At 41.2% G+C, this 27,721-nt stretch overlaps 1 protein-coding gene across 2 annotated transcripts in view; it reads left to right on the top strand.

Moving 5' to 3' along the window:
* The window catches only part of LOC105930931 (enhancer of polycomb homolog 1), a 44,012-nt gene that overhangs the window by 8,911 nt on the left and 7,380 nt on the right, over positions 1-27,721 (top strand). The window contains exons 1-10 of one of the 2 annotated variants that reach the window (XM_036138628.1): positions 42-515; positions 12,850-13,009; positions 16,943-17,088; positions 18,608-18,814; positions 19,816-19,964; positions 20,406-20,553; positions 20,653-20,817; positions 23,043-23,132; positions 23,250-23,398; positions 23,491-23,918. In XM_036138628.1, the coding sequence (XP_035994521.1) occupies positions 363-515; positions 12,850-13,009; positions 16,943-17,088; positions 18,608-18,814; positions 19,816-19,964; positions 20,406-20,553; positions 20,653-20,817; positions 23,043-23,132; positions 23,250-23,398; positions 23,491-23,918 (1,795 nt within the window). In that variant the 5' untranslated portion in view covers positions 42-362. Of the gene's footprint in view, positions 1-41; positions 516-12,849; positions 13,010-16,942; positions 17,089-18,607; positions 18,815-19,815; positions 19,965-20,405; positions 20,554-20,652; positions 20,818-23,042; positions 23,133-23,249; positions 23,399-23,490; positions 23,919-27,721 lie in introns of those variants that run through there. The other variant, XM_036138629.1, reaches the window with a different exon arrangement.

Genomic DNA, 27,721 nt, shown 5'->3' with positions numbered 1-27,721 from the left:
CCCTTCCCCCAACCCCGGCAACGCGCAAGCGCTCGGGACCGTGTGGGAATGGTCGGTCCACGAACTGGGGGTTGGACCGCTCCGAGCGAAACAGAGCAAAAGAGTTTTTAAATGTCCGCCATGTTGTCCATGGCGCACTGAACCACCGATAGGGAGCGGAGCGTCGGAAAAAAACAGTCCGAGAGAGAGCGACCGAGATCCGGGCCTTCCCCCAGCTCCGCTGGCGACGCCCTAAATACAAGCTAGAACCTTCCGAACGTTAGAGACTAACCGCACAGAAACATCCATGAAAGCTCCACTCGTTGCCGTGGTGAACATTAGGAGATCGGATAGACTTATATTGCATCTGGAATTGTGAAAAAATGAGTAAATTGTCGTTTCGGGCACGGGCGCTGGACGCTTCCAAGCCGCTACCCGTCTTCCGTTGTGAGGATTTACCCGACCTGCACGAATATGCATCCATTAACCGGGCCGTGCCGCAGATGCCGACGGGGATGGAGAAGGAAGAGGAATCGGTAATGTTTTAACAGTTTGAAAATGTGAAGTTGTGAGCTTTGTTTTATTTTTAAAACGATCAGAGGCGCCCCTTTTTTTTTTTTTTTTTTTTTTTTTTTTCCTGCGCAAGCTTTCACAAAATGGCCGCCGATTTTCTCAGGAGAAACACGACGGTTTCGAGCGGCAAACGGCTCTTTCGAGACATTGGCGGCCGTTTTGGGGAAATCTGAGCGTAAAGAGTTCGTGTTTGATAAAATGTTCGTGTTTTATCGGCTCAGTTGTGCGCGAGACGGGTTTCTGAGTACAAAGGGGGTCACGTGACTTGGGCAACACCGACATTTTGTGTCTCGCGTGAGGAAAGGGGGGCCTTGTGTTGGCGTAGGTGCAGAGAACCGCAGCCAGGGGGCGCTGTTGCTCTCGGATCGGGCTGCAGAAAATGTCAACAATGTTGCAGCGTATTAGCCAAAAGGAGACGGTTATGGTCAGGATATGTTTTTGTTCTTAATGCTGAAATTGTATTTATTTATTTTTTTTAATCAGAAAATATGGTTTTAACTCGTCGTGTGTGTGTACATGTCTGTTTTCTCGCTATGTGATGTGTTTTAGCTCTTATTTGAAGATTGGGAGTTATCGCCAAGCACGTGTAGCTGTCAGATAAGTGTTTGTCATTCATAAAACGTGTTTGCACTGCTGGTTTTTACTGAGAAGCTGTGCTCTACAGGTGGTGTTGCATTGGGCTGAGATGATGTTTTTTTTTTATCTTTTATCTGTGGCTGTTTATTCTGAAACTTGTATGCATTGGGCAGAATCATTGCACTTATTTTTATCTAGTGTGTATGTTTTTTTTTTTTTTCTCTGGAGGCTGTGTTTGGTGTCAGGGGTTCAGTGTGTCAGGTGGCACAGCAGGCTGGCAGATCGCTGGCCCTCCGGAGGACATCAGGACAGTCTGTGTAGGGGAGACTGTAGCTGTCACTCCAGAATCTGTGCACTGCTTTGCTGATTATTTAACAGATGTGTTACCATGAGACATTGGTAGGTTTATAGTTTGTACTTGGCGTGTGCTTTGATTTGTAGCTAGTGCTTCTACTTTAGGTTAACCTGGATTGTTTTTTGTGAATCCACATGTGGAGTAATATATGGTTCTTATGCTGTCAGGAAATGCACTAAAGTCTTCTATTTAAAGTTTTTCTATTTCCAGGCTGGGAAAAATATTATATTTCCTCACAGACAAAAATGTTTAACATTAGGAGTTTTGTCCATTCCACTTGACATTATTAAATTCTTATGGTTTGTAAGATGCTCACTTTTTTTTTTTTTTTTTTTAAATCAGGGAATATTTACTCGCTGTACTAACACAAAGTGAATATTTACTCCTTTTGGCTATGAGTCAATAATTTTTTTGCAGACAGACTAAAAATAACCCTTTTTAATCGTGAGCAGGAAGACCTGTTTACTACAATGGTCACTTTCAGTAGTGCAGCTGTAGTGATGGATAACACGGTAGTTTCATTCAGTCTTATTTTGGAACGTAAACACAGCAAGTCAGGTTTATTTGTAGGGCGCATTTCAGCAACAAGGCGGTTCAGAGTGCTTTACATCATGAAAACATCGAGCCAGTCCCTGGTTGGGAGACCAGTAAGAAACATCAAAGTTTATCAGGTGAAAACATTGATAAATATCAAACATGTTGGTCAGTGTTCCTGTTATTAGGCTGGAAGCAGCTCTAAACAGGAGGGTTGTCAGTGTGGATTTAAAGGAACTGTGTTTCAGCTGTTCAGCAGTTTTCTGGAAGTTTGTTCCAGATTTGTGGAGCATAGAAGTCGCTTCATGCTTGCTCAGTATGAGGGATTGCTGCAAAGCCATCAATGCAGACGACTGTCCACTGTGGCTCTACACTTCTCCAGGAGTGAATGCTGCTTGGAGAGACTTTGATGCAATCAACTGGTTCCCTTATATAGTAAATGTTTTTGATCAATCTGTATAATCTGATTGATTTTGATTTTTGTAAAGTGCCTTTCAGAAGACATGTTTCATGAATTGGTGCTATATGAATAAAATTGAATTGAATAGAAGCTGAATGCTGCTTCTCCATGTTTGGGTCTGGGTCTGCAGAGTAGACCAGAACCAGATGATCTGAGCGGTCTGAAGGGTTGATACAGCAACAACAGGTCTTTGTTGCAGCGTTCTGGATCAGCTGCTGTTGTCTGATCTATTTTATTTTTTTTTTTTTTGGGCAGACCCGTTAAGACACTGTTGCTGTAATCAATGCGACTAAAGAGAAACGCATGGAGGAGTTTCTCTAGATCTCGTTGGGACATCCGTCCTTTAATCCTGGAAATGTTCTTCAGGCGGTAGAAGGCTGACTTTGTGACAGTCTTTGTGTCCTTGAAGGTTCGCTATGAGTTCTTCCCTAGCTTCTTGGCCAATTTACCGTTTAGCCATTTCATTTTTGCATGTTGGCATTATTTCCCTCGTTCAGCTGCACAGTACATTGCAGATTTCATCGCTGGTGAAATACCACTGCATGCAAAATCAGCGTCACTTAGAACTGTGGGGACGTGAGTAAACGTTAGCTTATTATATGTAGTACGTATTCAGGCTCTGTGCCAGTATTATAATTGGCGATGCTTGTTGTTTAATGTGGCAGAAAATGTTTTAAGAGGACATTAAGATGTTTTATTGCCCAGCCAGCAGATGTAGGTCAGAAGCAACTCTTCCATTAGCACATGCTGCTGGATAGACGGCTCGCTTCCTGGGGTCTGTTTACAATGAACCCAAAGCAGATCAGCATTTACTCTCCTATTTCTGTACCCATAAACCAAGGAAATTGTATCCATGTACTAAATCAGTTTATTAGTTCTCTTGGTATTTGTTTTTTTACTGACTTATTGGAGCATGTGCCCATGAAAGAGATCAATTTATACTTTTTCTATGTAGTTAGGACTCTGTATACTTATTTTCAGTCTGATTTCTCTTTGGACCAGTTGTCTCTATTAAAAAGGACAGATTATAACCCGTGATCAACTCGTTCTGCTGATGGATAGTATTGATTCAGACTCATCAATGTAAAAATGGTGATGAGGGGCATCACAAACGTCCTCTCCTATAGAAACATCTGTGTGGGGGGGGGGTACTATGTGTGCAAATGGTTAAAAGTGTCAATAATCACAATCTGTTCTTTAAAAAAAAATCTAGTCTGGATTGAAGCGGTGTGGATCATTAAATACCTTTTTTTTTTTTTTTTATGTGATTTAAGTAAAATCCATGATCAGACCACCGTCAGTTACTTTTGGTTCAACTGGGTTAAAATTCATAATTTTATTCTTGTTTCTAGAAAAGAAAACCAGAATTAGAGCCAGAATCAGTGGGAATGGGTGTAATATTGGTCACAGAACCCGTCATAGTTTGTCCATCGTGCTAATAACAGCTAGCGTTAGCTTGTCTGGGAGGTTTAGTAGTAGACTGGCACAGATCTTTACTGACCTTTTTCCGTCGTCTGGGAGGTTTACAACTTCAATAACGCACGTTCTACAGCTCTACAGACCGTTCTGTTTTGCTCTTAGACATCCTTGTCGTACTGTTAGCTTAGCACGTAGCACAATTTCAGCGTATTTTGCCAACTTTTAGAGTAACAACCCATGACGGTGAAATGCGCTGGTAAGAACCCTGAAAAGCTGTCAGGGAAATGCATAAATCTGAGCAATCCAAGTACTACTTGTTTGCCTGTTCTAATTCTCAGTTATCCGGGTCATCACAACGGCAAACGGGCTTTAATCAGAGGTAACAGAACCTTTTCGCTCTGTTCTTTCTGAAAACGTTTCTAATCCAGACTGGATTTTCTTTTAAAGAACAGATTGATTGTTGATGCTCTTTGTTGCATCTTCTCTTTTCTACATGGGTTTTAAAGTCTAGAAATGGGGTTAGATGTCTTCCAGGTAAAAAAAGGTAAACATAAATATATATTTTCTCCGTCTTGATTTACAGTTTTTTTTGTCTCTCTAATGAAGATTGACGTGTCTATTTTACTTATGGCTTGCCCAGTGGCTGCTAGTAGTGGTGAACCCAGCGCTCCCTGCAGTGGAACCACGTGGACCCGGAGCGCTCGGCTACGTCTACAAAGCCGGGGACCGCCGGAGTCCCAGCAGCACGTGGCGGCCTGTTTGTTTTGGGCCAGGCGCTTTGTCTTGTGTTTACGTTCGGTTGAAAGCGAGGTCAGCGTCTGCGGGGGGTTTGCTGGGGAAAAAAAAAAACCCACAGGCGTCTGTCGTGTTCGGCCTCCCTGCCAAACGCGGCGCGCGCTCGGAGAACTCCTGGCCGACTACCAGCTCCTCGCTGCGTGACCTTGCTGGGTGGGAATGTGAGGCACGTCACCTGTCCAAAGTCTCCGCCGGCCGCACGCCGCCCCGTTCATTCAGCCGTTTCCTTCCCACCCTGCAGCGGGGGAGCGGCATTTCTTCACCTATCCTCCTCGGAGCGTTAAACGGAGCTCTCCCAGACGACCCCCTGCAGCAGTTTAGTGTCGGGGAGCGCCGCTGAGGAAGAGACCTTGGGGGCGGCGTTTGGCTTGCTCAGCATATTGTGAGTGATTGATGGCGCTCATTTCAGAGGCTATTTTAGAAACTCCTGTCTGCGCTGACTCACCTCAGGCTGCTGTCACCAGGCCACAGACAGAAAGCAGACAAACACGCTGCCTGCTGTTTGGCTTTTTCAGTCTTAGCTTCACGTACAGGAAGAAGCTGACGGGTCGGGTCCTGACTTAGGGCTGGGCGATATGGATTAAAAAATAAATCTCCGATTTTATCATACCAAATCCGATTAATTGATTTTTTTTTTTTTTTCCTCCTTTTTGTTTCATAAAAAGAAATTAAAGAAATTATTTTAAAACCTTGCTTTTGTGTCAAGCATTTCGTCAGAGAGTTGACCTGAATTCAAAGTGCAACTAAAAACAAGCTGTGAAACATGCTTGTAAAACAAGATGGCAGCCGTGCCATTATAAACAATGAAAATATAACAAAACATTTGCTGCTAGTGGTATTACACATTGAGCTAAGAACAGGCTTCACTGCACTTGTGAACTTCAAACTAAGTAAAAAAAAAAAAAAAAAGTAAATAAGTAAATGAAGTACCTCGTATTATGGTTAAAAAAAAAGTTTCTACTTAACAATATTTTGACAATACATTTGCCTAAACATATATTCAGCATCACATGCTGTTCTCTTCATGGAAACCCAATGAGAATATTGGCAAAATAAAATCCAGATTTTCCAAAAATGAAATCTTAAAGTATTGTAAATTTGAATTAATCGGTTAAATCGATTTATCGCCCAGCCCTATCCTGACTGCAGCATCACTCGAGGGTATCGGCGTGGGAAAACTGGGACTCCTTAAAGGTCCCGCAGCTCTGAGAGGAAGCTTGATGTCTGAAGGGAGCGCAGCAGTAGTAGATGTAAAGATATGGCTGCACAGTGCATTAGGAAGTTGTGATATTGTGGAATATTAGTGAGTTTCATTTGTCCTCTGGGTCTAAAAATTTAACAGGAACGGCCCCTAAAGTCATCAGGATTGTACCGATATCGGTATTCATGATGGCTGCTACTCACACCAACATGGAGTAAAACCTCGTAGTTTGACTGTTTGCAGCAGCTCTGTTATTTCTGTAACATTTAGTCAGTATTGGTGTTCATCAGGCGGGATGTTTCAGCTCTGGTTATCTGCACAAAATACCGCCAAGAGCAGCGTTAATGTTTTAAAACGGTGCCGGCATCCATGTTTATTTATTTATTTATTTTTCCTACGGTCCGACAAGGGAAACTAGAACACAAAAAGGCGGAGATGTAACTAATCTGCGACTTGTTTGTTCCGACCTCCGAGGCAAATGGACCGCACCATATCGCACTAATTATATTTTTTATTAACGTAGGCATCAGAGGCAGTGGAAGCCAGCTGAATAAACTTTGCTCGGCTGATTTTTTTTTTTTTCTCTTGACCAATTATCAGTCGTCTGCAGGTCAAATACTGCAAACTATAAATTTATGTCCGTTCGTTCATCATGTAAAAACAAAAGAACTCCGATTTGATCCTTTTCTAAACCCATCAGCAAACAGCGTCTACATTAAAGCACTTTTCCAAGTTCAATAAAACCCCCACTGCTCCCTAAGGACTGGGTTAAATTCAGAGGACTAAATTAATTGGACTGGATGTTGCAATGACAATAAAGATCATCATTATTATTATTATTATTATTAAATGGGGATAATGTTGCTGTTTTCTGTTGGTGTGAATCCCACTGATCCGCCTTTAGTATATGTTCTTGTTTTGTGTTGACATTTTTCAGGAAAAAAAGGCACGATTTGATGCATTATGATTAAAATGAACCAGGATATCATAGGACAGACTAATATAAATACAGAACAGTTCACTGTTATTGATCAGGGTGCACTGATATAAAAAAATTTTGGTGCCCAATATTCAGGTAAACAGCAGACAATCTTGTTCTGCATCGCTAACTCGTCCCAACCAGTACCACACAGCTATGAAAGTGATTCTCATCTGTATGTATTAATGTAAAACACTATTGTGAAACTGATTTTAAATGCAAGTCGAGCAGGGAAGAGTCAAGTAAAAATGTTAATCACACAAAAAGCAGTTTTTTTTGTATTCATGTGCTGTGTGCGTGCTTGTTGAGCATGCTCATTAACTGAGCTCAGACCAGCACCAGTAATCCCTAAAGGGTTTACTCTACATGGATGGGGCTTAGCTAAACCAGGAAGCTTAGATGGGGCAATCCAGCTGCAGATGTTACACATGTGTGTGGACCAGCATTTTAAGATGACTCTGTGTTGATCACCACTACTAGTGAAAATGCGTTTATATCTCCTGTCTGAGCTGAGACGGTAGACTGTGACCGCCAAGCTAATAGCAGCTAGCGTTAGCTTACGTGTTATGCTAAACTGTTGCAGGTACAGGAGCTGTACTGAGCTTTTTGGTTGCTCTCCATCAAGGCGTCTCTTGTTGTGACAACCTTAACATATTTTCTCTGCTATCACCGTTTATAATAAACAAGGCTTAGCGTGGCTGCAAAAATCTGAGTCTAATTTTACTTTTATCATAGTTACTATGTAATATAGCAAGTATTACATTGTCTGCTGTTTTTTAACATTATTAGATGGGTTTTAAATTTTGTTCAAAATATTCTGGTTTTGTTACATTTTTACCAGTTGCAATTTTATTTATATATAAAAAACATGTTTTAACTCAGTCTGAGCATTGCTAGTATGTTATGTCTGTCGAGCTGTTTGGAGCTTCAGTGAAGCATATTCTATTAAAGTATTTTTTTTTATTTAATAAGTGATTGGTGCGTTTGTTTAGATTTTTTTTTTTTTACCATATTTCCAAATGGGCCATCTTTTTCATTGGTAGCAGGGGCAATGTGTAGCTTTCTTTCAGCCAGTTGGCTGTGTGCAGCACTGGGCGGGGTATAGCCGTCTGTCCTCCATACATAAAGCACTTTAAACTGGAGGGATCGACGGTTTTGAAACGTTAATTTTGCTTACCTTGATGCCAATAACTCGGCAGTGTCTAAATGCTTCATAATTTCCTTCTGATACTAGGATAAAAGACAAATTACATCTTCAGCTGTTCACATTTATCTGTCCTGATCAGAGATGGAATAACTGTTTTATGGTCTTTAAAAAAATAAATGTCAGTGAAGCTTCAGTCTGCTCTGATTGCACTATAACTTTATTATTATGCATTTAGTATGGTGCTACAAAACCAGTTTTATCCCTCAGATTCTGTGTTGTGCTTTACAAACAGAAGTAAAATTTCACAGAAAACCAGTAAAATATTTAATAAATACTGATTAAAAACACATAAAATAACACAAACATTCCACAAAAAGCCCCTTTAACTAAGTTTCTAACTGCATTTTAGAGTCCGAGTCAACTAAACGTAGCTGTAGAGGTAAACTGGTCCACAGCCTTGGTGCTGCAGACCAAAGGCCCGGTTCCTTGGTTTGAAGTCTGGTGCCTGGACCGACTACAAGATCCTGAGGACGGTATATTCTGCGAGGAGAGGAGTAATCTGGGGCCTGACTGTTTAGTCCTCTGTTTGTTAAAATTAAACAAAGATGTAGTGGTAGCCGTGGTATTTTTAAGCTCCCATTACTGTTTTTTTTTTTTTTTCTCTTCAGGGAGACTCCAACCCAAACATTTTTAGCTGATCTTCTCCATCTTAGAAAGACGTCGAGGCGACTGATGGGAGGAGCTGCAGTTCTGCTCTCACATGTTCGCCTCGCTTACGTTCATCAACACTGACTGTTAGCAACTATTTAGCAACTTTTCAGACCCCGCTAGAGACTTTTTTTATTCAAAAGCTAAAAGCAATGGATTTATCGATTATATTTTTCCATGTTGTTTGAGACTTTAGCAACGACTAAAAGATGCGATGGCTCTGGTTTTACGTCTCCTCAGCAAACGTCAGTCAGTCAGCGTCGCCGTGCTGAAGTCGGACCGACTCGTCTGTTTCTCGTTGAAAATGAGTCGCGCATAAGCAAAGCTTCCACTAGATTACAAGGCAGGATGCGAATATATTATAAGTCTTTAATGGCTAATGGTAATTTATTTTTCTCTTGCTTTTCAATAGATCCTCTCTGTAACTAATTCACAGCCTCTGATTTATTCAGCTCAACTACTGTGTGGGTAACTGCTATATTTTGATTAAAATTGATTTAAAAAATGGATAGATACAGTTTGTATTCTGGTAAAAATGTTAATACTTGAAAATATTTTATAGTTCTTTTTTTTATCTTTTTATCTCTCTCTCTATAGACAAAATGTGTATATATATATATATATATATATATATATATATATATATATATATATATATATATATATATATATATATATATATATAAAAAAAATAAATTTGTCTTGTCATTGTTGATGTTCCTCTCTCCTACGACACACTTTTTATTCAAGAGTGTTTTAGTCTTTTGTTTTTTTTTTTTTTTTTACATTTGGAACAAAAGCAAACCAGTCAGTGATCATTATCTTTTTTTTTTTTTACCCTTTGTTTGATTTAAAAATAAATATGGATAATGGTACAGCTAAAATACCAGATCGATGGGGAGTATTGTTAAGAGCAGTAATATCGATAAATCCTTGACGATACATCCCTACACAAAAGCATGGATAATTTTTCCAGTTCAGCTGGAAAGACCAAATGCTGCAGTTTGGAAACGTTCCTTTATAATGAGGTGGAGATTTAACACACAAGTCACTGCCTAGAAGAGAACTGAATATTTCACTAATATCTTAAATACTGGATTTAGGAGCTGGACAGAGAGAAACAAAATTATGACAGTATGAAGTTAAAGAGAAGCTACGATCATGCTCAATCTTTTTTGATGTTTAAAACAAGCTCATTGCTGCAAAGCCCGCCACTAATCTTCAATAAACAGTGGACTGGGGTGGAGAGCCTTTCCAGCTGATGGGGCTTAAGACGCGCACAGTTGGATGTCATCTGCATAAGTGAAAAGAAATGTCAAGATTTAATGACGCTAGCTAAAGGAAGTGCGTAAAAAGCAAATAATTGGACCCTCAACCGACGCCACAGTTTAGAGAAGTGGTTTTATTTATCTGGGAGAACAAAAAAAAACACATAATAGTATTTCCATCTAGACCGTTTGTTGGTTAAATAGATCAAACAGATTAAGATTAATTTGGATAAACCTGTAAAGCCCCCTAAAAACGGTTATGTTTAGGCATTTCTGACAAATCTTGGTGCCTCCATGATATTCTAAAAATATCCAGCGGTCCACTGGGCTGGATGTCGTTTTATTCGTCCTAATCCTGGATCCTGTCCATGTCTTCTGCTTCGTGGGAATCAAAGGGTCCAAATTTAGCCGTACTTCTTTCTGTTGGACCAGAACTGTTTGCTGGGAACTGCAGCTCTGGTTTAATCCTTTTTTTTTGTTTGTTTGTTTTTTCAAACACTCAGAATAAAATGACTCAAACTCCTTTTAAAACCATGTGAATGAAAAAGGTGCTTAAACACCAACTCCTTGCTTTTGGGATAGTTTATTGTTAGCAAGATTTGGTCCTAAATGTTACCAAACCCATAAAATATTTGGTGAAGCTCGACAACAAGGAAAACAATCCAACAGCTAGTTGCATTTTAAATGTATAGTACATTTTTTTTTTTTATGTATTGGAACAAAAGAGGAAAAAAATACTGTTAATGTGCATTTAGTTTATTTATTGGTTGCATTTCTTCTGTGAGGAAAACCTTTAAAACTGACTTCTTACTGGAGTTGCAATGAACTTTGTGTATTATAGTCAGAATTTTATAACCAACAGACTAGTGGAAATGTATAATAGAATATATATTTTTTTACTTTTAAAACCTAGGAAAGTTGAATGATTATAATGCTGTAGTCTAATATGCTGCTGAGCTAAAGTTGTTGAGGTTTAAAGCTGGAATTGAGGTTAGTTTTGATTAAATAAACCCTCAGTTAGCAGTGACAGCTGAACACGAGACAGACTTAACATTGCCTGGAATAACAGTAGAAATTCAGCGAGTTTTATTTATATAATGCCAATTTATGATACACGTCATCTCAAGGCACTTTTAAAAGGTAAAATTCAATCAAATCCTCCTGATTGGTCAGAAAGTTTCCTCTCTAAGGAAACCCAGCAGGTTGCATCAAGTCTCTCCAAGCAGCATTCACTCCTCCTGAAAGAGCGTAGAGCCACAGTGGACAGTCGTCTGCATTGTTGATGGCTTTGCAGCAATCCCTCACACTGAGCATGCATGAGGCGACAGTGGAGAGGAAAACCTCCAGCAGAACCAGAACCAGGCTCAGTGTGAACGTTCATCTGCCTCGACCCACTGTGGGCTTAGAGAAGACAGAGCAGAGACACAGAAAGCTCAGAAGCTCCCATTGATGCAGGACGTGAGGTAAAACCAGCAGAGGAGTCGTAACCAGGTGGACGATTGTCAGAAATGACGTGAAGGTGGCCGTTCAGGGTCTCTGCACCAGCAGGTGGTCCAGGACTCAACATGGCAGCGTTTTTAATGAACTTCCTCTTTTGCTCACATGAACTCGTTTATCATTATTGGTACCGTCTGCCTGAGGGAAACCAGCAGGCGTGCTCCTCTCCCTCTCCCCTCCTCAGTCTGTTTACCAGACTCTCTGCCGTTCTGTCGGCAGTCTGCCCGTCTCTGGCTCCGTGCCCGCTGGGAGTTGACGCTGCGCGGGTGAACCTGACGGGAAACGCTCAGGAACCGGTTTGTCAGCCCTGCAGGTGGAGGAGCTGCCCTGACGGGAGGTTTCCCTCCACTTTGGGTCTCCTGTCTTTGAGCCAAGCTGAATTTACAGCGAAGCCTCAACTGTCTGGTTGGTTTAGAGCATTTTTAATGGCTGAAAAGACACCAGCTGATTGTAAAGATCATGAAATGATGTTTGTTGCTGATTTCTGGTCCCTGATGCTAACAGACCTACTGCACGCAGTAAAATCCCACATTTCATCACTTATTGTCTGATTTTTTTTTTGTTATTATTGTTTAGGATACTGCAGTCTGGACAAACATTTAATCCAACATTATGTCAAACGTCAGTAGAAATGACAGAAAACAGTCCTGATGTTCAGTATTATAAAACAAAAGCTCTTTTTGTCCTTTTTTAACAGATAAACTAAAGAAAGATATCCGACAGAGCTACAATCCTCAGCGCGGAGCATTTTGCTAAAGCACTAAAATGATCAGAACAGCCCTCATTTCTGTCCAGAGGAATTAAATCCTGACCCAAACCCTTTTTATTACTATTATTTTTGCTGCTTTGGGTTGTTTTCTTAATGTCAAAAATGTAAAATGAAGTTTAACGGTAAATAAACTGGCTCTTCTCGGCTGCTACTAGCTTTCTTTTATTTATCCTCCCTGTTGTGATTGGATTTTTATTTTATTTTATTTGCAAGGGCAAGAATGCATGAGAGTAAAGCTGCATGTTCAGTGGAGCAGGTAGCTTTGAGTCTAATAGAAAATAAAGGACTTAAGAATGTACCTCAGTTTATTCATTAAAGCGCATCTTCTGATCCTTTTGACTGATTTTGTCGGTCGATACGTTTTCATCCCACAAACACTGGGAACTCGTAGTTTTGATGCCTTTTAATGAATGGAGAGGAGAGAAATCTTGAGTTTTTAATGGCTGAGCTGCTGCAGAAACAGTAAATCTCTGCGCTGCCGGTGTCTAAAGGACGCGTGTGGATGTCGCTAACGGTAGTTCCTGGTGTGGAGAAGTTCCTCCTCTTCTTTGTCTCACCTCCTTTTTTTTTTTTTTTTTTGCCTCCACAGGAACACCATCTCCAGCGGGCCATCTCGGCGCAGCAGGTCTACGGCGAGAAGCGGGACAACATGGTCATCCCGGTCCCCGAGGCGGAGAGCAACATCACCTACTATGACTCCCTCTACCCCGGAGACTACAAGATGCCAAAGCAGCTCATTCACATACAGCGTAAGCGGCTCAGACGAGCTACCATCGCTTTGTGTGCGCGTCACAAGTTGTTTTCCCCGATTGTTTGTCAGATTAGAGGCGATTTGATGTACTTCTGACACCAACGGCGCCGTCGGTTCAGCGCGGGAATGACAAAATGTTTGGTCCAGTTCACCGCTGGCTAGGGTTGGGAATTGAAAAGATTTTCACGATTCCGATTCCCTTATCGATTCTGTGAAACGATTCGATTCCTTTTCGATTCCGATTTGGGGGGAAAAAAGGAGAACAAACAGTTTGATGATGAGCATCAACTTTGTATAATTAACTCTCACACGACCTTACAAACTTACAAGGTCAAGATGTCCACAGCAAATGTGCAACTGGAGTAACATTTATATTTGTTTAAATAAAAAAAAGGAATATAATAACAAACTTAAATACAGCAAATTAGTTTTTTAGTATACAAGAAAATGTAAGTTTGTTGTGACAGTTGCTTATTAATCTCTCTTTAGATGTCCTCTAATGGAGAAGGCATCCGTTTAATGAAAAAGCATTACTGTACAATTTTGGGAAATAAACTCATCTCCCCCTGATTTAAATAAACGAGCGTCACCTTTCTCTCGCTCCCTGAACTGCAGAGCAACTTCATAGCATGTTTCATTACATCCATTGCAATGCCTAGAATCATGTGAGAATTCCAGCTACCAGTAGTTCTAATTAAACATGCTACCAATGAAGGGCTGGATTAACGATAAAGGCACACTTCCTTAATAACCCCAAAGAGAGGTAGGAAATTGGTTTATTTCCAGAAATGGCATATGATTTACTAGGAACCAGCCAGTGATGTAAAACTAACTACTTACCACCAGAGATGCCTTCCATGCTGGTCGTAACTTTAGCTTCTGTCCGGTAAGAATCAAAAACACGGCATTCGTTAAAATGTATGCCATGTTGTGTGCGCAGGTATTTCTGCCTGTTGGATCTATTTCCTCCCGCGGATGTATATGCCATTTTTCAATATTTGCAAAGCGCCTTGTTGCCATCTTTCTTTCGACTGTTTACCCGATGGGGCGCCACTTTTTTTTTTGTTGTGCTTTAAAGCCTGGTCACGTCGTGTGCAAGTTACGCACACGTGCTTACTGAACGCCGTGTGCGTAACTTGCGTATAAAACATGACGCAACTTGCGTAAAAAAACGTGCTAACGTTGTGCTGCTCAGGGCCGCAGCACAATGGAATCGAAAAGAAAATCGTTAAACGAGCTGCCAAATTGGAATTGGAAAACACGGAACCGGTTCTGAACAGGAACCGGTTTTCGATTCCCATCCCTACCGCTGGCAGAGATTTTCAGGGTTTCTCTGAAGGGACCTGCAGAAGATCACTCGTTGGGTCTTCAGAGGAATGATTTAAATCCTTCCATGCTGCTGCTTCTCAGCTCTGAAGGCTTTTATATTTGACCGTCCTGCAGGACCGTCGCTAACCAGCGCCGCCCTCGGCTCAAAGAGCTTGAATGAGATAAACGCAGAAACGTTGACGTCGGTTCACCTAGAAGCCGCAGCGTCTCAACATGCAGCTCCTTTAGCGAGTCCTGCCTTCATGGTACTGACCCACTCCCAGGTTCTGCCGGTCGTCGGTTCTTATTCAGTAAACATTGATGCGGCTCGTCTTCCTGAAGCATGGGACCTGCCGGGGATTCAGACGCTGCTCAGCAAGAGAAAATCTGAGTTTCCTCTAGAAAAACCCGACAAACTGATGCCGTTTGCTCTGCATCAGCGCCGGGAAGGACTTGGATCGCCCTGATCTCCTGTTTTCCTCTGTGCTGGTGGTCCGCTGTGGTTCTGCTTCTTCGTTATGGCAGAAGGCTTCCTGCTCTCTTTACGATAGTTTGGACTTTTGAATCTGTTGCAGCTCCTTGTTTTTCATTTTGCCTCATTCTGACGGCGGTCGTTTCTGACCTGATGTAGAAACGCCAAAGTTGAATCCCCCAACGGTTATAAAGTAAAAACAGCAAATTTATCCCGGCCGTAGGACACTGCAGCGATCAGAGTGGAGCGGCCAATCACTGCCCTGCTATAATAATAATAATAATAATAATAATAATAATAATAATAATAATAATAATAATAATAATAATAATAATAATAATACATTTTATATAAAAGGATCCTTTCTGGACACTCACGGTCACCATACAAAATGGATATCCATTTTCCGAACCGCTTTATCCCTCATGGGGTAGCGGGGGGTGCTGGTGCCTATCTCCAGCGTTCACTGGGCGAGAGGCGGGGTACACCCTGGACAGGTCGCCAGTCTGTCGCAGGGCAACACAGAGACAAACAGGACAAACAACCATTCACGCACACACTCACACCTAAGGAGAATTTAGAGACCGATTAACCTAACAGTCATGTTTTTGGTCTGTGGGAGGAAGCTGGAGTACCTGGAGAGAACCCACGCATGCACAGGGAGAACATGCAAACTCCATGCAGAAAGACCCAGGGTGTACTCGAACCCAGGACCTTCTTGCTGCAAGGCAACAGCGCTACCCACTGCGCCACTGTGCATCCACAAAATGGATAAAATATGTTAATTGATGTTAATAACAAAGTCAAAAACAAACATGCAGTACAGTTCTGGCTTTTTAGATTATTTTAATTTCTAATAAAAAGCTGCAGTTGTAATTTAAATGCATTTTATTGTTGCCAGTTGTTTATGTTGGGGGCAGGAGAGCATCGAGTGTCTAACTCTGGGAAATGACTGAGGAGTTGACATTTTTTAGTGTTTAGTATCTGCTGACTGTGAGCAGTGGCTTAGCATTACTGAGAATCAGTAACTGGATCTGCATGGATTCCCTGCAGGAAGCAGAGCATCACCGTTTTTCTTGTTCAGGATGTTCTGGGTAACGCTAATTTGTTGTAACAAGTTCCCTGTTCCTGTTTTTTGAAAGGTTTCCTGATGCAGGAGCCTGTTTTAACCTGGAAAAAAAAGTTTATTAATGCCGTTTTCCTGTTATTTTTTTATTTTTGCTTCATATCCGTGTTTAAAACTCCTGCCTGTATCTGAAAATGACTTTGCGTCGTTGAGTCTGCAGCAACGACTTCCACACAGAGCGTTGGGTTTAACACGGCCAATCAGAACCTGGTTACGATGCATTCACTGCTTGGAAAGAAATTGGGTTTTTCAGTTTCTGTGAGGCTGGCGAAGCTGAAAGTCGACCAAGTTTGATCAGCAGCTAAATTGTACTGAAGCCCTGCAGAAAGACGGTTCATTGTAATTCTTTATTGGTTAGAACTAGAGCTGGGTGATGTGGTAATTTTATCATACCCAATCTGATTAATTGATTTTAGTTATTCCCATTTCACAAAAAGAAATAAAAACATTTTTAAAACTTCTTTAAAACTGCTTTTATGTCGAGTTATTTATCTGGTAGTTGACCTTAATTCAAAGTGCAGCTAAATCCAAGCTGTGAAACATGCTGGTAAAACAAGATGAGAACAGGCTTCATTTCACTTGTGAGTTCAAACTAACTTAATAAAGTGAGTAATTTAACATGCCTTTTATTATGGTGGAAAAAAAGTTTAATCTTCACAATATTCTGATAATTTTTCCTAAACGTGTATATTGGGTTTAGGAAAATGAGAGCATTGGCAAAGTAAAATCCCTCTTTTCCAACAATTCTGTAAATACAAATTAATCAATTTATTTTGCCCAGCCCTGATTGGAGCCGCTTTCTTTTCTTCATATTGTACTAAAGCTATAAAGGATCCAGAAGAAGAGACCCGATGAGGCTCTCACTGACGCGGCAGCAGCATCTTAAGGGTTAAAGTCGTGCAGCGGGCTCTGTGTGTGTAAACGGTTGTGACGACGCTTATTCTCTGCTTCGCTTTGATGAATCAGACGCTGTTGAAATGTTTCGTGATCTCCGCTACACATTAAACGTGGACTCTGCTTTGCAGCTTTCAGCTTGGACACCGAGCAGCCAGACTACGACCTGGACGCCGACGACGACGCCTTCGTCAACAAGCTGAAAAAGAAGATGGAGATCAGCTGCCTTCAGTTTGAGGAGATGATCGACCGGCTGGAGAAGGGCAGCAGCCAGCAGGTCAGCGCTCTGCCTCCAGACTAGGGCTGAACAATTAATCACATTTTCAATATAATCGTGATTTTTAAAAAGCACAATTTCCAAATCGCAGAGCTCAGCAATTTTTGGCTTTGTAACAATTAGTGAATTAGACACGTCCATTAGGTGTCAGTAAAATGTTTAAAGTGGGTTTGCCTCCACATGGAAGGGAAGACAGTTGCAGCAGTGAGATAATCTAATTTTATTACTTGTTTTAGAGTTTATATAACCATACATAGCATTAAGTTCTGGTCAATCAGTTTAATACATAGACTTGTTTGTTGGTTGCACTTTATGTTCAACAAGGATTGATGTCTAAATCAATTAAAAGCTGTTCTCTTGAATAATATTCTGATCAATAGAAATATTAAAAGTTCTTGTTTTAAGTACAGGGTTCCCACGGGTCCTTGAAATCCTTGAAAGTTTGTGAATCTGAAAAAATAAATTCAAGGCCCTTGAAAGTTCTTGAAAACAGCCAAAAAAACACCTTGTCCTTGAAAGTCCTTGAATTTTTTTGTGGGGTTGAAAGTTCACACGGATGACGACTCATGTGATTATTTTACTACCACACGATCTTTTAAAATTATGTTGATTCCGCAGACTTTTAATTTGCAAAAGTATGTTCGCTCTTCTTCGTTAGTTGGTAGGCTACAGTTTAGGCCTACGTGCGTCCAATAGGTTACATTCACGCAGTGTTGCCAACTCAGCGACTTTGTCGCTATATTTAGCGACTTTTCTGAGTCAGTCAAAAACTAGCTTAATCAAAGATGAAAGTAAGTGAAACAAATTGATATAATTCTGAACATCTCAATGCTGCACTTTTTTCCATAAAATTCCATGAAACGGTAGGCTATTGTACATCTTATATGTAATGTATGGCATAGCCATGTACTGTGGATATAAATGTAGGCTATGAATATAATCAATATCAATGTAGGCTATAAATTAAGTCCACTTTCTTGCATTGCTTCTGACCCAACAACTTCTATGCCGTTAAGTCTTTTATTGAATTTGCATTGTATTAAAACATGATAACCTATTCAGCGGTCACAGTAGGTAAATGCCGCCATGTGTGGTCCTTGAATTTGATGTTCACCAAGGTGTGGGAACCCTGTAAATAGTCCTTGTTTACAAACATCTTTATTTAGAGGCCATTTTTGTTGCTTGTGGTTTAATGCAGAGAAAAAGCGAAAATTGCAATTTTTGTTCAAAATATATTGTAGGCAGAACGCAATCATTTCTGCTCTGAGTTTAGATGCTGCGGGTCTTTTAGCAACTAATCCGCACGGCGAGGAAACAAATTGATTTGTTGTTTGTATATGTTTAAAAAGACATGATAAATTAAACTGGGGGAAAAAAATTGCATTAAATCGCAATATTAAGAAAAAAAAAATCGCAATTATATTATTTTCCACAATCGTTCAGCCCTACTCCAGACGCAGCCTATATACACAAACGGTTACAGTCCAGGGAACTGATTGTCCTGTTTCTGTCCTCCCAGCTCGTCAGTCTCCCCGAGGCCAAACTCCTGCTGAAGGAAGACGACGAGCTCATCAAGGAGGTCTTCGACTACTGGAGCCGAAAGAGGAAAAACAGCAAAGCCAACTCTCTGATCCCCACCGTCAAGCAGGAGAAGCGGGACGGCTCCAGCACCGGCGACCCCTACGTGGCCTTCCGCCGGCGCACGGAGAAGATGCAGACCCGCAAGGTTGGGCTCGTGTCCTGTGATCTGTTTATATGAACGGGACGGTAGAGTCGCACTTCCTGCTTCGTCCTTTTCTGTGACCAGATTGGTCGGATCCGGTAGACGTCTAATTCAGATTGCATCCAGTGGCTGATTAATGTGGATGGTCTCCCCCAGCGCTTTCCTATGAGACATGCATGTCCTTGACTGAAGAACCTGGTATTAACTTGATGTTCAGTCTAATCCGGGCGAAGCACGATTACAATGGTTTTCGAACGAGGCAATCAGGCTTTTATTGAAGTGTGACAAAAGCGGCGTCTGCGTTGGAAGAGTCTCTACTTCTGATTAGCTGTTGACTGATTGTGACGTGTGGCCGTGAATTTGTGAGGACGTGGGCAACAAAAGGTCTGGAAAGGGTTCAGTGTTGCTTATGGTTTGTTCTTTATAGGAGTAAAACATCAGGAACTAATATGCTTCAATGCAGATGAGCGAGGTTGATGTTTTCGGCTGTATATGAGGCGGGCGGCCTCATATCCTGTTGGTTTTTGGAGAATATGATAATTAATTTGGAGTCTATAGTAATTATCAGCACATTGGGCCGCATTATTATGGTTTGGCTGCAGTTTCTACTGTTTCCAGAAGAGGAAAAACTGTTTTATATGTATTTGGCAGCTCTGGAAAATATCAAGACTCTTAATTTTGTTGTTGCTCTTTTTTTTTTTTTTTTTTCCACAGCAATATATTGTAGTATAAACTGACATTTCCCCCCAGATCAAAATAGAAAAATTGGGATTTTTTTTTTATATACAGGAAGTGAAAAGTGGTCAAATTAATATGGATGCAGATTTTTAAGAAGTCATAACAAATCTGGGTTTCTTGACAAAAAGTAAATCGTCTGCTGGTCATTTGTTGCCTCAGTCTTCAACACATTTAATCACCAATCGGATTTAAATGTTCGGGTTGTTTCATACGCGCGGTCAGATTTGAAGCGACGGTCTAGAAACTCGTCTCCCTTTGTCCGTCAGAACCGGAAGAACGACGAGGCGTCCTACGAGAAGATGCTGAAGCTTCGCAGGGATCTGAGCAGAGCCGTCACCATCCTGGAGATGATCAAGAGGAGGGAGAAGAGCAAGAGAGAGCTGCTGCACCTCACGCTGGAGATCGTGGAGAAGCGGTGAGTCCCCCCCCCATTCAGGTGGAGACGCTGAGATAAATGATCTAGAACCAGGGCAGATGGACTCGGCTCTTCTAAGGGGCAGTTTTCTATACACTGCAAAAACGGATCTAAAAATAAGCAAAATGTTCTTAAACATAATGTTTTTGTTCTTGATCTGAGCATGTAAATATGATCATTTGCCAATGGAATGAGGATTTTGACCCCTAAATCAAGATAATTAGACATCCTGCACTTTAAATAAGATGATGGAGATGAATTGTTCCTATTTTAAGTGCACAAATCTTATTCTATTGGCAGGTCATCTTATTTACCTGCTCAAATCAGGGACAGATGCACTAATTTTAAGAAAATCTTACTTATTTTTAGTTCCATTTTTGCAGTGTATTCCTTCCCAGTCCAGAGTGAAAACGAGTCGCTAACCTTCGCTTTTGTCCCCAGGAACTCCATGTCGGACTTTGGTGGCGAAATCATGGCGGAGGTTCTGGCGGAGCGGGCGCTGGTGAGGCCGCAGATCATTCCCCTGGTTCCTCTCACCAATCAGTACCGACACCAGGACCACATGGACTCCAAGGACTACAAGTCCAAGGTGAGCCTGCTGCTAGGAGCCGACTCAGCAGCGGGGGGGGGAAAGCGTCTCCAGGTGGCGGGTCGGCACTCAGTGGCGTCTCTGTTGTTGTTGTTTTAGCCCGAGAAGGCAGAACTCACCCGGCAAAAGAGGAAGTACGAGAAGAAGCCCAAGATGTTGCCGCTGTCGTCGGGCGCGCTCCACCACCCGGGTCCTGTTGTGTTCAACGCCAAGGACCTGAACCAGTACGACTTCCCCAGCTCTGACGACGAGCCCTTCTCCCAGGTACGGCCACGCCTCAGCAGAGCCGCCGGCTCTCCGTCTGTCATGGCGTTTAAACACAAGGCCTCCAGGGGAGGAAAATGTCTCTTTACCAACATGTTTAAAAGGTCTTCCACTAGTTTGGCTCATTGTAGGTTTCATATGTAAAGCCTCAATCTTCCATGATCGCCGTTCTGTATTTAAACCAGGGTTCCTGCGGATCCTTAAAAAGTCTTAAAAGGCATTGAATTCTTCAGTATAAAACTAAGGCCTTAATTGGTATTAAAATGTCTTAAATCAGTCATTCATAGGTCTTAAATTTGTTACCATGTCATAAATAGGATTTTATTTTTGTAATCCATATCAAACATTAAAATAACTGAAACAATTTTTTTGTTTTTTGTATTCACCGAAATCAAACGCGCAAAGAAAGCGATATAAAGACAAAATGGCAAAGTTGCAACAGGTGGAGGAGAAACTGAATAAAGCCTGCAGTACCATGCCATAGCTGCCAAAAGGAGTTGTTGTTTTTAAAACGGATTTATGGTTTATTCTACTAGAGAACAAAGCAAAGTTCATGAATTTAGTTTAATAGTTGTTAAAAATATATCTGTCATTTATGTGCTTTTAGCTTTCTTCCTGTATGGAATGTTTTTCAAAATTTTAAACATTCTACTGGACCAGAAACTAATAAACGTTTGGGTAAAGTTGTCGCAAGCAGTTTATTTATTTTTTTATCTTGTGTTTATTATGAAGTTGGTCTTAACCTTTTATTTCAAGTGGCATTAAAAAGTCTTAAAAAGTCTTAAATTAAACTTGCCTTACGCTGTAGGAACCCTGTTAAACAAGTCTTGCGCAAGTCTTGAAAGTCTTAAAGTATGGGGAAAAAAATGTGTGGTAGAATTTTACAGTATGCTCAAAGGCATTGTGAAATGAGAAATAGGAATATAGGCTATAAAACTATAATTTTACTAACTGGTCACGTACTGTATTAGCCTAATGGAATCAAACACTTGTTTGATGTGAAATTCATGTACTTGTGATTTTCATGTTTTGAAACGTTTTCATCAGTAAAAGCATAATTTACTGTGAATAATGCATTTGTTCATTGAATACTAGCCTATAAAAATTAACATTTCTAATAAACAGTTTGTACAATCTCAACCAATGAAGTAGGCAGTAGGCACACAAGTATACAAGTACATAAAGTTAAGGTCTTGGGGAAAATTAAATATCAGTTTTAAAAAAGTCTGGGAAAAGTCTGGAATTTTAATTTGGAAAAAGAGCAAGCACCCTGTAAACAGAACTCTAGATATGTGAATCTGGACGTTAACCCTGAATCATGAGTAGAAACCTGAATGCCATGTCAGCGCCACGTTCGTTCCCGTATGGATAAGCTGACGGTGGAGGTCTGCACATCCGCCATCTTGGTTCACCTAAACGCGCTGCAGATCGTCTTCATCCCTGCTCTGCTTGCTTTTTAGTTAAAATCCAGAGCAACAGAATATGGTTGTAAATGGGGCTGAACGATTTTGGAAAATCTAATTGCGACTATTTTCTTAATATTGCGATTTAATGCAGTTATTTTATTTTTTTCAGTTTCATTTATCATGTCTTTTTAAACATCAATCTGTTTCATCGCTGTGCAGATCAGGTGCTAAAAGAGCCGCTGCGTCTCAACTCGGAGCAGAAATGATTGCGTTCTGCCTACAATATATTTCAACCGAAATTGCAATTTGATTCAGACTTTTCTCTGCATTAAACCACAAGCAACAAAAATGGCCTCTAGATAAAGATGTTTGTAAACAAGGACTATTTAATACAAGAACTTTTAATATTTTTATTAATCAGAATATTTTTCAAGAGAACAGCTTTTAATTGATTTGGACATCAATCCAACCAACAAGCAAGTCTATAAATTAAACTGATTGACCAGAACTTAATGCTGTGGTGAGATTCCTGAAAGTTTCTGGTAAAACAGTATTATTATATAAACTCTAAAACAAGTAATACAATTAGATTATCTCACTGCTGCAACTGTCTTCCCTTCCATGTGGAGGCAAACCCACTTTAAACATATTACTGACAATAAAGGACGTTTCTGATTTACTATTTGTTACATAGCCAGAAATTGCAGACCTCTGCGATTTGGAAATTGCATTTTTTTTTTAAATTGCGACTATATTGCAAATGCGATTGATTGTGCAGCCCTAGTTGTAAACCTGACCTCTGACCTCTGCCGTCCACAGCTCCACTCAGGCTCTTCGGAGGCGGAGGAGGAAAACGACCCGGACGGAGCGTACGCCTTTCGCAGGAAGGCCGGCTGCCAGTACTTGGCTGTAAGGATGAAGCTCAGTGATCAGAGCGTTTATCTCTCCTCCTCCGTAGATTTATGAGCCTCAGCTTTTAGTCCCCGCCCGTTAGAGGGGCTCACCCTCGCTGTCCTGTGTGTCCAGGCTCGTCCGGACCTGGTGGGCAGCTGGCCGTGGAGCGGTCCCTCGGAGGGCGGCTTGGCAGAAGCCCGCTTCCGTTACAGTCTCACTACACTGACCGTGCCGCGGCGATGTCTGGGCGTGGCTCGGCGGCGCGTGGGACGGGGCGGCAGGTCAGTGATTGATGTTTTGTTGCCCTGGTTACCGTAAACGCGTCCTCTAATCCATCCTCTGTTGACTGAATGTGTGTTCTGTCGGCCTTCAGGGTCTTACTGGACCGGGCGTACACGGACGGCGACGACGCGTTCCACCGACCGGACCTGGACACGCCCGACCTGCCGCCGCCCGCCTCGCCCTCGCCGCCTCCCCCGTCGGCGACGTCGCGCTCGCCGGCTCCCGACGCGTTCGCCGGTACCTCAGAAACAAATACCTCGGACAGAAGTTCCCCCTCGGCTCGCCCGAGCTCCTCTCCCTGCTCCACGGACCTCAGCCAGATACTGTCTAATATAAAGTCCTGCCGCTGGAGGCACTTTAGACCACGGACACTACCACTACACCAGCTGGACGACGCCCACCCCCTGTTCAGGCGCCGCAGTCGAGGCGTGAAGCGCCCGCTCTGCGCCTCCGCCGCGGGGCAGCCGTTCAGGCCGCAGCGCCCGCCCAGGGTCGTCCCGCCGCCCGCAGCCGTCGCTGGTAGGTGGAGAAACGAGAGCGGCTCGTCCCTCTGGGCCGATGGTTCTGCTTGGTGTTTATTATTATCGCTGCGAAGAACGCGCTCAGTGAACGGAAATATGAGGAAAAATGCAATCCAGAAATTAAACGTTTTGATTCAAAAATGGTGGGGAGAGAAACTTTGCTGTTTTCTCTTTTGGTTTAAAAAAATTATCATCTTTAAATATTCTATAAAAAAAAAGTTATGGATTTTGTATTTTGATTTTATATTTATCAGATTCAGTTTTACAAATAGCATTTTTTTTTTTCAAAGATCACGTCCTCTTCACTCTGGAGAAAGAAGCATTTTTATTGGTCTGCAGGGACGTTTTATTGGTCGAGAGCGAGAAGTGAAGAGAACGTGATCCGTAAAATAAAATAAAAAAATGCTATTTATAAACCTTAATCTGATAAAGAAATGTATATATTTTTTAAATATAGTATATCTATAAAAAACAATCTGAGGAAACAGCAAAGTTACTGTTGAAACCTTTTTTTTAAGAAGTTTTCCGAACTTTCATTTCCAGATTGCTTTTTTTTTTTTTTTTTTGTCAGATTTCAATTGACGAAACATTTTTGCAACAATGAAGGAACAAAACTCCCTGCATAGTTTCTGGTATTCTCGGCGCCTTGCAGAGGTTTTCATGTTTATTGGTCCGTTGTCGGTGTGAAGAACGCGCTCAGTGAACGGAAATATGAGGAGAAATGCAATCCAGACATTAAACATTTTAATCCAAAAATAGTGGGGAGAGAAACTTTACTGTTTTCTCATTTTGTTTCAAAAAATTATATTTTTTAAATATTTAAATTATGGATTTTATATTGGATTCAGTTTTACAAATAGCATTTTTTTCAAAGATCACGTCCTCTTCACTCTGGAGAAAGAATCATTTCTATTGGTCTGCAGGGACGTTTTATTGGTCGAGAGCGAGAAGTGAAGAGAACGTGATCCATAAAACAAAATAAAAAAGAAAATGCAATTTATAAACCTTAATCTGATTAAGAAATATATATATATTTTAATATAATATATCTATAAAAAACAATCTGAGGAAACAGCAAAGTTACTGTTGAAACCTTTTTTTAAGAACTTTAATTTCCAGATTGCTTTTTTTTTTTTTTTTTTGTCAGATTTCAATTGACGAAACATTTTTGCAACAATGAAGGAACAAAACTCCCTGCATGGTTTCTGGTATTCTCAGCGCCTTGCAGAGGTTTTCATGTTTATTGGTCCGTTGTCTGTGCGAAGAACGCGCTCAGTGAACGGTAATATGAGGAAAAATGCAATCCAGAAATTAAACGTTTTAATCCAAAAATGGTGTGGAGAGAAACTTTGCTGTTTTCTCATTTTGTTTAAAAAAAAAATTCTAATTTTTTTATATTTAAATTATGGATTTTATATTAGATTCAGTTTTACAAATTGCATTATTTATTTTTTTTCAAAGATCACGTTCTCTTTACTCTGGAGAAAGAATCATTTCTATTGGTCTGCAGGGACGTTTTATTGGTCGAGAGCGAGAAGTGTCGAGAACGTGATCCATAAAACAAAAAAAACAAAAAATGCAATTTATAAACCTTAATCTGAAAAAGAAATTAAAATAAATTTGAATATAATCTATAAAAAACAATCTGAGGAAACGGCAAAGTTACTGTTGAAATCTTTTTTTAAGAAGTTTTCTGAACTTTAATTTCCAGATTGCTTTTTTTTTTGTCAGATTTCAATTGACGAAACATTTTTGCAACAATGAAGGAACAAAACTCCCTGCATAGTTTCTGGTATTCTCAGCGTCTTGCAGAGGTTTTCATGTTAATTGTGGCGTTACGGCTACAAACTTCAGCGTTTTTATTATTTTACTTAACGGACCAACACAAAGTGGTGCTTGAGGGTGAAGAGAAAAGCAAATAATGAAGCGCAGCTTTTTACATTTTAAGGTTTGGTGTGAATTTAAGGTTCCTTTATGACGACATTTTGCTCTAATTCCACATTTCAGAGTAATTCTCCTACAGTGATTAGCTCAGGCAGCCTCACAGAACTACAGCTTTGTATCTCTGGATGTGTGATTGTGGTCATCCTGAAGAAGAAACGGCTTTTCTTCCTGATCGTCTTGTTTTTAGCCTCACATTACATGAAAACATTCCCACAGCATGACGCTGCCTCCCCAGCTGTCCCCTGTTGGCGTCCACTGTTAGTTTTCCACCTCTTGCAGTGTTTTCATGTCACAGAGGTCCGTTTTGGTTCCATATGAGGCGATCGCCTGCAAGCGAGGTCCACTTTCTGGTCACCGTTCTTCCTTAAAACATGAGCTGTGGGCGTCTGCAGCTCCTTCGAGAGTCACCAAAGGCCTCTTTGCTGTTAAATGTTGGTCTAGTACAACTAATTGCCTTCATCTGTTCATGGATGGAGTCCAACTCTGGCTGATCGGAGTAAAGGAGGCAGAATGCAAGGACCGACTTTTCAGCCTTTTATTTGTCAAATGTTCACAATCGTTTTCATCGACTCTTCTTACAATTTCTGTTCTGCCGTGTTGCTTTATCACATAAACTACCAGTGAAACACATTTACTATTGTAATCTATATCCATGTGGACCTCATGTGATAAATAGATCAGCGTTTTAAGCGGCGCACAGGATAACCAAAGCCTGAGACGGTGCTGAAACTTCCAGACGTCTCCTGGACATGACGTTAGAATGTAGCGTGTCGATTAAACAGAAGTGATTCTTTATCACTGTGCAAAAAGAACCGTTTTTATCTGAAAGCGTTCCTCCTGTCCAGCCTTTCTTTGTAATCCTGTACGTTGCGGACCGATATTTTGGTCGTCTGGGACCCAAAAAGATTTTCAAAACCCTCTGATGCAGCCTCCATTCTTCACCAACAGCAAATAAAAAATGTACCTGGAAACATAAAACCACCTCATCGCGTGTTCGGTGCCGCCTGGTTCTGCCCGAATCAGAGATTAATATTCTCACAGGACCCATAGCGGGTCGTCTGCTGTTGCCGGGGAACGTTTAGTTTTAAAAATACTGACACGGTGCTTTGGCATGGGATTAAACGTAATTATTCCACATAATGTGGTCCCTCACATTGTGAACAGGACTCCACACTAAAACGAGACGGTGTAAAAGTTTATCCTCTGTTCTGTCAGGGAGAACGCAGCTTATTGCTTCTCGACTTCCATAAAATAGGTTTTAAAGGTGGGAAAAAAAACATTGGGGGACGTCAACTAAATATAAAGAGATGCAGATTGTGTCGTACCAGTCAGCTAGCTTACCTTTTACTCTTTTATTTTAGACCTTTTAAAGTGAATACATACACTGCACAAAGATAAATTAGTTATTTGAGGTTCCAAGAACAAAGTTTTTACGCTCAGAACGTTTCACTGATAATCAGAACCTCATCATTTCCCCCCTGGCTGCACCGTTTGGATATAAAAGCTCAGATTGCGTGAAAATCGTGAAAAACAAGCTGCAAGAACTGAATGTCGTCACTTGGTTCTGCAGCTTTGAGAGAGAACGTTTTTCTCCTCTCCTGCAGAGAAGGCGGCAGCCTTAATTTAACGTCCGCTTGCTGCGTTTTCATCGCAGGACCGCCACTGGGTTCTGTTCTGACCTGCGTTTGCTTTGTGAAGCTGTTTTCTCGTCGTTTATGGCCCTGCCCACCCAGCCCAATCCCAGAGGCGTCAATTAAGGCTGGATGTGATGAATAAATTCATGGCGCGCTCTGCTGACACCCAGGCTGCTGGAGCGGCGCGCCCACCAGACGCCGCGGGTCCTCGGCGGCTTCGCCT

Source organism: Fundulus heteroclitus, chromosome 6 (assembly GCF_011125445.2).
Source record: "Fundulus heteroclitus isolate FHET01 chromosome 6, MU-UCD_Fhet_4.1, whole genome shotgun sequence".
NCBI lineage: Eukaryota > Metazoa > Chordata > Actinopteri > Cyprinodontiformes > Fundulidae > Fundulus > Fundulus heteroclitus.
Note: the sequence above shows the minus strand (reverse complement) of the source record. Positions and strands in the feature narration are given on the sequence as shown.